This window comes from Sciurus carolinensis, chromosome 5 (genome assembly GCF_902686445.1).
Source record: "Sciurus carolinensis chromosome 5, mSciCar1.2, whole genome shotgun sequence".
NCBI classification, from domain to species: Eukaryota; Metazoa; Chordata; class Mammalia; order Rodentia; family Sciuridae; genus Sciurus; species Sciurus carolinensis.
In genome coordinates this window covers 142,779,760-142,793,784 of record NC_062217.1, presented here as the reverse complement: position 1 = coordinate 142,793,784, position 14,025 = coordinate 142,779,760, and the positions used below count along the sequence as shown (strand labels likewise).

General features: G+C 37.0%; 1 protein-coding gene across 1 annotated transcript in view; it reads right to left on the bottom strand.

The window, feature by feature from the left end:
• The window catches only part of LOC124985914 (cytochrome P450 2C9-like), a 63,023-nt gene that overhangs the window by 764 nt on the left and 48,234 nt on the right, over nt 1–14,025 (bottom strand). The window contains exon 8 of the mRNA XM_047554550.1: nt 1,721–1,862. Within this exon, the coding sequence (XP_047410506.1) occupies nt 1,721–1,862 (142 nt within the window). The remainder of the gene's footprint in view (nt 1–1,720; nt 1,863–14,025) is intronic.

Sequence of the window (14,025 nt, the reverse complement as noted above, 5' to 3'; positions counted from 1 at the left end):
GAGAGATGATAAATTCTCCCTTGCACAGTATATTTCTGACTGGTACAAGAAAAACACAGTCACTATTCACGAATTACTGGAGGGATGGATGGATGGATGGATGGACCAAGAATAAATATAAGGAAGTATTGTAGATTAATAGGATAGTTACCTAGTTCTTGTGAGACACTGGGTTGGATCCTCAGCACCACATAAAAGTAACCAAATTAAATAGATGAAAAATTAAATTTATTTTGTCCATCTACAACTAAAAAGTTTTTAAATGAGTAAATTATATTTAAGGACTGCTGATTAGATAGAATGGACACACCTGTTATCCACCAAATAATTTAGTAGCACTGTTCATTCCATCAATATTTATTGAGCATCAGCTCTATTCCAAGAAATAAGTTAACCATACCCACATTAAAACTGTTGTTTTGACATTTCATGTTTCCATCAATCTTTTCCCAGAAACACACATTGATTACTTGTGTTTTCTGTTCCCAGTCTGATTTCCATGATCTCTCCTCCCATTCATCTGATCCAATGAGTATCATCATCCTTAAACATAGAATGCAGATTCAAGCTTTATCTCATTCTGTTCCTTTTGCCCAGGTTGCAATTCATACTTCTCTCAGATCGTAGATCAAATGTTATTTTCTTTAACATTGATTGTGATTCCACCAGGCTCTAGAGTCTTATCCCCTTTGTTCTTACTCAGCAGTAAAGCTTTTATTATTTAAATCATTACTCATGATTTGTCTAACCTTCTGAAATAGGAGTTCCATTAAGGTGGGGCTAAACTTTGTCATATGAGTATCTATAGTGCAAAACCTAAAAGCAAGCCTGAGGAGCCAAAGAATAAATATGAGCTACAATATACTAGAGATTCAGCACACCCTAGGTTTGAGGGCCCTGTGTTCCAACAATTAAGAATGTAGGGAGATTAGGGTGCTTTGGTGTCCTAAAAGGATAATGTGCCTCACTCACAAGGTTTGCTGACCATCATTCACCAGTCAGAAGGCTCTGGCATCCTTAACCAGAAGCAAATATCCTTCTCCTATGGTCAATGACCTCTGTAAAAATGCCCTGCCTCTCTTCATTTCTTTTTACTTTGTCTCTTGTTAGGGAGCTCTAGTGTCCTTTCTTCTATTTGAATGTCACTCAATCCATTTTATGCCTCCCTATGTGGTATGAGAGAACAGGCAGGAGGCATTTTCTCCCTCTGCCATCATGAACAGCCAATCTTTTCTTCTATCTCCCACAAGACTAGTCATATTGGATTACAACAATCTCTTTATCAATCTGCTTGGTTAATTGGGACACTTTGGTGCCCTATTCTGTGTTGGGGATACTTATGATAGAGGCAAATTATGGAAGGTACTCACCAAAGTTATGGAATTAGATACTTGTCACAGGGAAGATGAGGACATTAGAGATGAATTTCATCTTCTGAGAAGTGTTCTGGGAGCACAGTGTTGTATTTTGAGGAATGACTCAATGGACCCTCACTCTTGTTTTCTTACTTTGGAAGAACTAGGTCAATTCATCCCAAGCCCCAGGAAGCAGACTGATGTTGTAGCCTGATCTTGGACAGTGTATGGGCACTGGGAGTGTTGCTCTTGATCATGTGCAAAGAACATTTCTACCAGTTCCAAAATGACCATTAAGCAGGTTTAACTGACCCCATGAAGGTGTCTGGTCCACTAAAGACCCAGTGGAAATAAATTTCTATTACCTGTTGAGAAAGACAAGAAGTAGTCACTCTTCTTGAATTTCCCATTTTTATCCAGGAAATGGCCTGGGTCAAATGTCTCTGGGTTGGGGAATTCTTTGCTGTCATGCAGCACAGATGTCAGGGATGTTATTATGTTTGTTTCCTGCAATGAACAGACACAGATAAACCAAGTTGTAAGGAAGTCTTAGAAATTAGTCCAAACATTATGATCTATAGATAAGAAGCCCTTTTCCAAAGAACAGTAGTGATATTTCCACTTAGACAACCATGTAATAAAATGTAAGTTTAAGATCAGTGACTAGGACATTGTTAAAATGTCCCCAGTAGCATTTGACATAGGGAGTACTTGAGTACTTGAGCTCCAAACTTTCTTTTCTCCTCATCATCATGTTTAGATGCTGATGTCTGCTCCTAATCAACACTCTATTTTATCACATCAGATTTCACACATCTGGTATAGGATTCTGCTTTGAAATGGGTCTCCTTGACTGTTGAAATATCCAGGATATTGTTTAGAAATTCTTTCTAGGCAAATAACACATACAGCAAATCCAACTTAATGTATTTACCATTATTACAAAATTTGATTTTTCTTAGAACTGTGAGTGAATCTCTCACTTTTTTAGATGAATCCTAGGTGCCCCAAAATGCAAAATGGATGATGAGTTTTTAAAAAATAATAATTTTCAAAAATTTTGACAATCATATATAAAGGCCAAAGTTTTTTAAATGTTCCATATTCGTTTCAAATTAGTATGTGAAAATGTTTATTTTTTACACATTTTTTGGTACTTTACAACCATACATAATACTGGGATTTTTTTGTTTTACATTCATATTTGCACATAATATAACACTATAATTTGATTAGTATCATTATCTTGTTCTTCCCCTTTTCTTTCACTCCAAACTCCCCCTGGTCCCTTTTGTCTTCTCCACTGATTTTTATTGAATTTTAATGAAACTTCCCACTGATTGCTTTTTCCTTATTTCCCCCTAATTTCTACATTTAACAGTAAGCATGTGTCCCTTGACTTTCTGATTTTGACTTATTTTGCTTAACATAATGCTCTCAACTTCCATCTCTTTTCTTGAAAATGACCTAATTTTATTTTTGTGGTTGAATAAAACTCCATTGTGTATATGTACCATATTTCTTTATTCTTTCATCTGTTGATGGATATCCAAGCTGTTTCATGTATTGACTGTTGTGAACATTGCTGCTATTAACATGGATATGCATGTATCACTGTAGTATGCTGACTTTATATACTTAGAATAGATGGAGGGTTGTATTCAATTATGCAGTGGATCCTGGGATTACAAATGTTTCTTGAGGTTATAAAGATGGATATAATTGCAAAAATTGTATGAATTCAACACTTTTCATAGAGAAACAAGTAGACTGGGCATGGTGGTATGTGCTTATAGCCCTAGATGCTAAGGAGATTGAGGCCTAATGATTGCATGAAGCCAGGAGTTTGGAGCCAAATTGTGAAACAAAGATCTTGTCTGAAGAAAAAAAGGAAAAGAAATGAAACAATTACATGATCATTTACTCCAAGACACAAATATTTAACTTGAAATCAATCACCAATTTAATTGTAGGAGCTAAAACTATTAGAATTCTTGGAAACATGTAATACCAAATTGTGAAATTCGAGCTGTCAAATATTTTTTACATAGGAAATAAAGGGTAAATTATAAAAGAAAAACTTGATTCTGTCAGTTTATCATAAAGTTAAAAAATTATGCAATAATATTGGTCTTAGGTAATTACTTAAAAGAAATGAATATATAATCAACCTCACATTTTTACACAAATGTTCATATTGCTTATATTTAAAAAATCAAAACCAGAAACAACCAAAATTATCCAACTCCTTATGAGTGAATAAAAATTTCAAGGTATTCTTTGTAATGGAATACTATTTAGTAATAAAAGGGAATGAACTACTAACACATGTAAATGAAAATGAATCCAAAATGTATTCTTCTACACTAGAAAAAAAGAAAAAACAGAAACATTAAAATATAAGGGAGAAGTAAGGTATAGGGAGGGGATTAGAAGGAGGAAGAGGGGAGGGGAGGGCCCAGGAAGATACTGAGAAATGAAATTTATCAAATTATTTTATGTGCAAGTATCAATTGGTCACAATGAAACATATTATTCTGTACAATTATGATATGCCAATAATTTTTTTTAAAAATTTGGATCAATAAAGAAGAGTATTGGAGAAAGAATAAATGAAGGTAAAACAGCCAGAGATAAATGATTTGATTATGTATTGTTCTATGTCATATTCTATTGTATGACTTTCTTGATAAATCTGGACCATAGGTACAGAAATCAGTACAGAAATTTGGATGAGAATGATATGCCCTAGTGGTCACCAGGGCCTAGACATGAGGAAGTCTGTCATAGGAGGATGAAGAAACTTTATGGGGTAATGGAAATACTCTATCCATAGACAAAGTATCTCTCTGTGATTCTTAGGATGCTTTCAAACTTGTGGGCACAAGTCATCCTCCTGCTTCAGTCTCCTGAGTAGCATGGCCTATCATGCCCAGCAATATTTTATATTTTAATTTTTCTGTGGCTGCAGCAGTGCATATATTTGTCCCAACTCATTGGACTGTATACATAAGAGATTCAGTGGGAGGTTGGGGATGTAGCTTAGTGGCAGAGTGCTTGCATAGCACACACAAGAGCATGGGTTTGATCACAACCAGTGCAATAAAGTGAGAGAACTTATTTTACATTGAATCACTTAGAACTCTACCAAAAATAGAACTAGGTTGAGTAATATTCCATTGCATTTCTATGCCACATTTTCTTTATTCATTCTTTTGTTGAAGAGCACCCAAAATACATTCTACAGTCATGTATAACTTAAAAGCACAAATAAATAGAAATATAGAATAAGGAACTGTATCAAAATGAATACATGGTGAAAATTAAGTTTTCCTCTCACTTTACCACAGAAAACAATTTGGACTCTTCAGAAACCATTGTTGCAACCCATCAGTGATATGTTCCTTCGTAATTGTTCTATGGATGTAAGGCAAATAACCCTGTATTCAACAGCTTTATGCAACTTCTTGTGTTGCTCTTTTTTCCACACAAATTAAAGGTATTCTGTAGCGTTTTTATTTTGCATTAACAGAAAAATTCAGGTACTGCCTTATGTTACACATACAGTCACATTTTACATGCTGAATTTTATGACTGTCCTATTACACTGCTGATGATTTTAAGCAATTTGCAAAATTTCTTTGTGAGAAACAACTGTAATGAGCACAAATTGGACATTCCTGTTTGCACTTAGAGTATATACCAAAAATTAGATTTTCTACATCATAGAATATACATTATATATATATATATATATATATATATATATATATATATTTTTTTTTTTTTTTAGACCAAGTATTGAACTGAGGGTGCTTAACAATTGAACCACATTCACAGCCACATCTCTTTTTATTTTTTTATTATTTGAGATAGAGTCTTGCTAAGTTCCTAGGGCATCACTAATCTGTTGAAGCTGGCTTTGAACTTGCAATCCTTTGGCCTCAGTCTCCTGAACTGCTGCAATTATAGGTATGTGCCACTGAGACTGCATTATATTTTTACTTATATAGATACTGCCAAATTGTTCTTCAAAATGGTTGTACCAGTTTAGAATTCTGCCAACAACACATGAAACTGCTCATTGATGCATACATATCTTCATCAACATAATGCTTTCTCAGCCTTTGCATTAGAGATTTGAATGAAAATGGTATCTCCTAGTTTTAGCTTTTATTTTGCAGATATTACCTGGCGAACTCTCACAGAATCATAAGGAAGCAAATAAGGTATTATCAACAGAGTGCAAATGAGAAAGCCAAGGCTCAAAGAGATCACAAATCTACCCAAGATAATAGTTAAGAGTTTCAGAGCCAGAGTTGATACTGAGGTCCTCCTGACCCTTGGATAAGATAAATTCTTAGATCAAGGTGACTTGCACTTCTAAGTAGCTGCCTGATATCCATTTTCTGGATACAGTTGACAGAAGACAGTATCTGATTTGTTTAGAAGACAAAGGGGAAGTACTCTTTCACACAAGTGACATTTCTGTCATCTGCTGCCCTGTATATGCAACTGTGATCCTGATTCTGCATTTCCATGGCTCAGAAATCAGAACTCTCCAATACAAAAAAGACATGCTCTTACTGCACAAATTATCATTGACCTTTCCATGTCTCAGAGGAAACCATCCTTCTCAAAATGTCTCATCAGCCATTTTTCAAGATTGCACGCGTGCGCGCGTGTGTGTGTGTGTGTGTGTGTGTGTGTGTGTGTGTCTGGAGGGGGCAGTTTTATTGTATGCCACCTGTCTGATTCAGTCCTCAAGTAAGAACCTCTGTCTTAGAAGTGCAATTGCTCCATTGTCACACTGTTTAACATTTTAGAAAGGCATCATGGTACATGAAATGTGGATATTCATGATACTTCCAATGGCATAATGTAGGATAATATCTTAGAAGTAAACAAAGAATATTTTTAGCAAACTAAATACATATTTCATGGAAAATGGAATTTAAAAAGAAAATGATTCGCTGCAATTCTATTAGTTTTGGTCACTCCCATGAGACAGCACTAAAATGCATTTTGTGTAATCTAGGTTTTTAGGTCTGGAGGATTTCTTTTTCAATTATGTACTTACTTATGGTGTGAAGAAGTATTGCATTTATATAAAGATCAAATCAGGATAAGTAGCATTTTCATCATGTTATTTTTTTCTTTTCTTGCATTTGAACTGCTCTCCTCATTATTTACAATATATAAAATCAATGGCTGTACGTTAAAGTTATCTTAGTGTGCTATAGAACACTAGGATGTATTGCCTCTATCTAACAATATTTTGTTGCCCTTCATCCAAAAATGATGAAAGATACTGAATCCTATTTGGAAAATCCTGAGATAACTGCTGTCCTACACAAAGACCTCAAGCCACACGTTTAAGTTTAATTAGTGAACAATTAAGTTAAATAAAAAATTAAACAAATTTAAGTAAATTAACTTTTTTTTTTTTTTTTTTTTGCGGTACTGGGGATCGAACTCATGGCCTTGTGCTTGCGAGGCAAGCACTCTACCAGCTGAGCTATCTCCCCAGCCCGTAAATTAACATTGAACAGCAGATATATAGAACATTTCTATCAGTCATAAATTTCTGTGGAATGGGCTCAGACCAAGAATTAGAAAATCACAACCCATCCAAATTCATTCTCTTACCTGTTCATATACAGCAATTTTTAAAAATTAAATGGTCGTTCTATTTTATGAGTTCTATGCTTATGAAATATAAAGCAATAGGAAATCAAGCATGGTGAGGCATGCCTGTACTTCCTGTGACTTGGAAGTTTGAGGTATGATGATCCCTAGTTCTGGACCAGCCTGAGCAACTTAATGAGAACCTAACCAACTTGGTAAGGCCCTGTCTCAAGATAAAAAATTAAAAGGGCCAGGTTTAGGTCAGTTGCAAAGCACAACTGGGCTCAATCCCCAATACCAAAAAGAAAAAGGAAGAAGTAAAACAAAGATGAATTAGAACCTTTAAATCACATTAAATACTAATATTTAGATTCAAATATTATTTTGATAAAATCATATGAATTACTAAAAAATAAAATATTAATTCTTTATATGATGAATCTTGTTTTTATTTTTAAATTTTTAAAATTTTAATTTATTGTACACAAATGGGACCAACTATCATTTCTCTTTTTGTACACAAAGTAGAGTCATACCATTTGTGTAATCATACGGTAATGATATTTGTCTCATTCTATTATTTTCCTTTCCCCACACTCTCTCCACCCTCATATTCCTGTATACATTCCATCCTTCTTCCATTATTGTCTCCCTCCCATCCTCCATTTTGTATCATCATCCACGTATCAGAGAAATCATTCAGCCTTTCGGTATTTGGGAATGTCTTATCTCACTTAGCAGATATTCTCCATCTCCATCCATTAACCTGCACATGCCATAATTTTATTCTTCTTTTTGGTTGAATAATATTCTACTGTGTGTATGTACCACAGTTTCTTTATCCATCCATCTATTGAAGAGCATCTAGGTTGGATCCACAATCTAGCTACTGTGAATTGAGCTTCTATAAACATTAATATAGCTGTGTCACTGCACTACACTATATTTATATAGTGTTATGCTGGCATTCCTCTGCATGCTCTCCTGCATGAGAGAAAGCTTTGCTATTATTGGCTGATAAGCTAGGAGCCTGGGGAAGGAGAGAGGGAGAGAGAAGAAGAAGGAAGATAATAAGCAGAAGCAACAGGAGACAGAGAAACAGGGAGGACAAAATAAATCTCGTCAAACTAAAGAGTAGTAGTGTCTCCTTTCTCCACGCCAGTTCTGCTGGATGGAATAAATGGTGGCCTGTATGGGGAACTTCTTTCTCCTTCTGCATCCTCCCAGGTAAGTAACTTAAGGTAAGCTATAGGAAAACTAAGTAACTTAAAGTAAGCTATAGGAAAACTAAGTAACTTAAGGTAAGCTACAGGAAAACTATAGGATAACCTCCTGGAAATATCTGGCCAGAGTGTATAAGAGGAAGGTCACATAACCCCAGTAAAGGGAGGCCACATAACCCCTGTAAAGGGAGGCCACATAACCCCAGTAAAGGGAGTCTACATATTCCTGGTAAAGGCAGGTCTCATAACCCCAGTAAAGGGAGGTCTCATAACTCCAGAATGGGGTCACAAGTGTCAAAAAATCAAATGATAAGAATCATACAAAATGTAATTAAGGCTAATGGGACTGCCATAAAATGATCTACTGTAACAGCATATGTAACCACACTGGCCAAGGTTAGTCCTTGGTTTTTGGAAGAGGGAGTACTAAATATTCCACAATGGGAACATCATAAAGAGGATCTTGTCAAAGCAGAAAAAGCAATCCCCGTTACCTAGAGGTACATTTCCCATGTGGCAGCTCATTAAGGAATGTCTAACATCTGAGAAAGGCAGAATAAAAACTTTAGTAGAAGAAGGAAATATGTGTCTGGAAGAGATAAAAGAAAAACTAAGTGTAACTTCTCATAAAGAGGAAGAAGAGGAGGAGGGGCTTACCAGGCAGGAATTAGAAAGAGCATCAGGGACAAGATCGCCCCCACCAGTTATGTCAGGAAGGAACACCAATCCCTTCCCTGAGGCAGCAGCTCCCCCCAAGCAGTCTGCCCCCTATTTCCCCCAAGGTACCCTTGGGAGGCATTAGATTATGCTATAAATCAGATGGGTTTTTCACCGTGGGGAGAAGAAACCCCCATTAAGGAAAACTCAGCAGTCCCACAATTGTTCTCTGTGCTAGAGGGCCAAAATAGACAAAGATTCCACCAACCTCTAGATTTCAAAACAGTAAAAAATCTTGAGGAAGCAGTGGCTACATAGTCCACAGGCCCATTTACACTTAGTATGTTGGAATCAGTAGCAGGGCTGAATCTAGTGCCGGAAGATTGGAAAAAGCTATGTAAAGCTGTACTATCAGGGGGACAGTACCTAGGGTGGAAAACTGCATGGCAGGAAGCCTCATTAGAAATGGCATGCCATAATGCTGCCACAGGCTTTCCCCAAAAAAAAAATGTAGAAATGCTAACAGGTGAAGGAAACTATGAAGATAATCAGCAGCAGATTACTTATGATCCTGGGGTGTATGCACAAATTGCTGCTGCTGCCACTAAAGCCTGGAAATTAATTTAAGGGACAGGAAATTTACAGGGACAGTTGTCCAAGGTAATTCAGGGAAGTAACGAACCATTTGCAGATTTTGTTGATAGATTAATCCTAACTGCTGCTAAAGTATTTGGGGATTCAGAATAAACAATGCCCTTAATAAAACAATTAGCTTATGAACAAGCAAATAAATGGTGTAAAAAAGCTATAAGACCATGAAAAAATAAATATTTAAACACCTATATAAAGGTCTACAGGAATATCAATGATACAGTCATAACAGGACAAGTAATAGCTGCTGCTCTTCATGGGCCAAATTGGGGGCCACTGAACCATTGAAGATAACATGGAAATTGAATAATCCTATCTGGGTCCCCCAGTGGCCCCTTTCAAAAGAAAAAATAGAGGCGACCCAGAAAATAGTTAGTCAACAATTAAAGGAAAACCATATCACTCCTTCCACTTCCCCTTGGAATACACCCATTTTTGTCATAAAAAAAAAGTCTGGGAAATGTCAACTCTTACAAGATCTGAGAGCCATAAATTCCAGTATGCAGATTATGAGCCCGATGCAACTGGGTCTCCACTCATTAGCAGCTATTCCAAAACATTATCATATCATCTCTATAGACATAAAAGATTCTTTCTTTTCCATTCATGTGCATCCTGAGGATAGCCCTCGATTTGCCTTTTCTATTCCTTCTTTAAGTAATGTAGGACCTAATACTAGATACCAATGGGTAGTCCTTCCCCAGGGAATGGCAAATAGTCCCACTATGTGTCAAATATATGTTGGCAAGGTTATATCACAGATTAGACAGAATTATAAAGAACTTTATTGTCTCCATTATATGGATGATATTCTTTTGGCTCATAGGTAACAGGAGACTTTATTAAGGGTATTTGACAATATTATTAAAACCCTAGGAATATGGAAATTACATGTGGCCCCAGAAAAGGTGCAAACCCGAAGCCCTATTGCCTTTCTAGGACATCAAATATTAGATACCTGTGTTAGGCCACAAAAAATTCAATTAGCCACAGAAAAGCTTAAAATTCTAAATGATTTCCAAAAATTATTAGGTGATATAAATTGGATAAGGCCAAATTTGGGAATCATCACTGGTCAACTTAAGCCTTTGTTTGATATTCTCCAAGGAGATTCAGACCCTACATCCCCCAGAAATTTAACTCCTGAAGGTACAAAATTCTTAAAGGTAGTAGAACAAGCTTTAGAAAATGCTCATAGTGATAGAGTTGATCTATCCTTGCCTTTTAGCCTCATAGTGTTAGATTCTGAATATACTCCTACAGGTCTATTGTGGCAAACTGGACCCTGATAAGGATCCATTTGCCAGTGTCCCCAAAAAATGTTGTTTCCCCGTATCCTGTGATGGGAGCAAATCTAGTTGCATTAGGACTTAAGACAGCCCTTCGAGTTTTTGGAGTTCATCCTCAGACAGTTATTGTCCTGTACACGGCAAAACAGATTGAATTACTAGTTAACAGTAATAAAGATTGGGCAATTGTCTATTGTTCCACCATGGCCACATTTGATAATCACTTGCCAAGTTCACCTATTGTCAGTTTCTTCAAAAGACATCCTGTTATTTTCCCTCAGGTTGTTAAGGATCAACCTATCCCAGCAGCAAAAACAATCTTTACAGATGGCTCCTCCTCTGGTACACCTACAGTAGTTTCTGATAAAGTACAGACTATTATTACTTCTCATAAGTCTGCTCAAAAAATTGAACAAGAAGCAATAATAACTTTTTACAAACATTTCCTGAGGAACCTTTAAATATTTATACTGACAGTTTCTATATTGCCCAGCTTGTGCCACGGCTTGAGACAACTGAACCCATTAGTCCTCAATCTACCTTACAACAATGCTTTTATCAAGTACAAACTCTTCTGTGGACTCACAAAGAACCTTTATATATAGGCCATATCAGAGCACATTGAGGCTTACGTGGGCCTTTAACTCAAGGAAATTCTACTGCAGACTCAGCTACTCGAGATTCTCATGTATTTAATATTGTAGAAGAAGCAATTAATTTCCATAAAGATTTTCATGTCAGTGCTACTACTCTCAAAATAAAATATAACATTACAAAAGAACAAGCCAGAAATATAGTGCCTGTGCACCTCATTTATCTGTTCCTCATTTTGAAGTCAATCCTAGAGGACTCCTTCCAAATCATCTATGGCAGATGGATGTCACCCGTATCCCTGAATTTGGTACTTTAAGATTTTTACATGTAACTCTAGATATCTACTCAGGATATATATTTGCTACCGCCCACACAGGGGAAAAGACAAAAGATGTAATCAGTCATTGCCTTCAAGCCTTTGCTACTATGGGAAGGTCAAAATCATTTAAAACAGATAATGGGCCTGCATATACTTCTTCATTTCAACAGTTTTGCTCAAAGTTTAATATCTATCATTCTACAGGATTGCCCTATAATCCACAAGGACAAGCTATCGTGGAAAGGGCTAATCAAATATTAAAAGTCTGCTTAACTAAACAAAAAGAGGGAAAAGGGGCATTAGCCCATCCCAAGAACAGACTTAACCTTGCTTTATTCACCCTCAATTTTTTAAATTTGGATGCTATGGACTGTACTGAAGCTGATAGACTTTTTAGTGCAAAGTCTGGTGGCCATCCACAAGCAAAGTGGAAAGACATCTTGACTGGGTCCTGGAAAGGACCTGACCCAGTATTAATTTGGGGGCGAGGATCTGTTTGTGTTTTTCCTCAGGACCAACAACAACCTATCTGGGTCCCGGAGCGCTTGGTAAGAACTATCCATAAGAAAGAAAATGGCACCGAAACACAAAATGATGGTGATGGTGGTAAGCCTGCTGTTAACTCTTCATAAAACTTTTGGGGATATATCACTCATGATGCACAAGTTTTCCCTCAATTATTTCCTAGTACAGAACTTCTAGGTATCCCTTACCTACTAGCTGATTCCACTGTAAAGCCACTTAATACTAGTCTAAACTTCAAGTTAAGGGGTAGTCTTTGCTTCCTCTGGTTAGCCACCTCAGAAACCACCAATGGTGCCTTGCTCTGTGGGCAGCTTGCTTCCAGTTGGAATCTTTCTTACAGGTATTATCAGGGACAGGAATACTATGGCCTTGCTTTAAATATAACCAAGGCCATTGGTAGTGAAATTATACACAACAGCCTAGATGGGGTCCCACTTGTACACCAATTTCTTAAGGCAATGTTGGATCTATTAAATGGGATAGGTGTCAAGGGGATGTTACGGCTTATAAGGTGACTCCTTACTTTTCCTTTGGACTGTTTGTCATAGATTGGGAAACTATTAATGAAATATTGGAAAATGCAAATGCATCATACAGATATGCCGCTATAGATACTGATTTTGCTACCAATGACTATTCTTCTGTTTCCATGTGGTCTCTTTGTAGTGCGTCTGCTTGTATGGACATTAGTCCAATTAGTATGATACAGGGAGGCAGTCTCTATCTCTTCACAAAGGTGCAGAATAATGCAAGCCTATATAAAGGAAATTGACACCCCTACTTATAGTTATACAGGGTGCATGGCCAATTATACTTCCTTTATCAATCTTTCCCCCCTACTCCCATATGTGTCACATCTCTGTTTGTGTTCATTCTAACAGTTCTAAGTTTAATATTGTTTACTAATAACAATGATAATGATACTGAGGTCCTTAACTGTGCTAACCAAGAGTGTTATGTATTTAGTTTTTGGGATGCTTCATTATTTCCTCTGGCTGTGATTGCCAGGATTCCTAAATTTATTCCAGTCCCAGTGACCTTAAATCATAGTGAGTGTGCAGGGTGTCTGGAATTCCATCCAGTGCTTGACAAAGATCCTCTGGAGGATGATTGCAAAGGCTCATCCTAAAAGGAATTGCCAGATGTTTTGCTCTGAAGCATGGTGTTTTTACTGCTGTGTTTTTCTGATAATATATTATCATTTCTGTCTGAACGGATTGCTTAAGGGGATGAGGGGAATACAACAAAAATTCCAGAAAATATTACCTACAATCTGAAAAACAATGGGCCTTTACCACTAACAAAGTCAAAAATAATTTTGCAACCATGCAATGAGTCCCTGAAAGCCTCCGGAGAAAATAGTTATAGATCTGCCTTTGTCTCCAACAGACTGGTTAAATTCTAATAATTTTTTTTTTTTTTATGTCTGGTGGTAAGGTAAAAAATAAGGTTTCACAACATTCCTTCCTTCCTACAAAGAATATGTCACCCCTTGTCGCGTCCCCTCTGCCCGCAGAGAGAGACACGGCAAACGTCTGAAGCTTTGGAAGTTTATTGTGCACAGTTTCTTTCCTACGCTTCTCTTACCCCTAGCTTCTGCGCACTCTCAGCTTCCCTTTTCCCAGCTCCTTCCAGCTTCCAGCTCTGCTCCAGTCTCCGCTGCCGCTTCTTCCGCTTCTTCCGTCCCTTCCTCAGCTTCTCCCCCCTACTCTCCCACCCACCAGGCTTATATACACTTCAACCAATCAGGGGAGAGTACACGAGATAAACGCGGACAGCTGCAG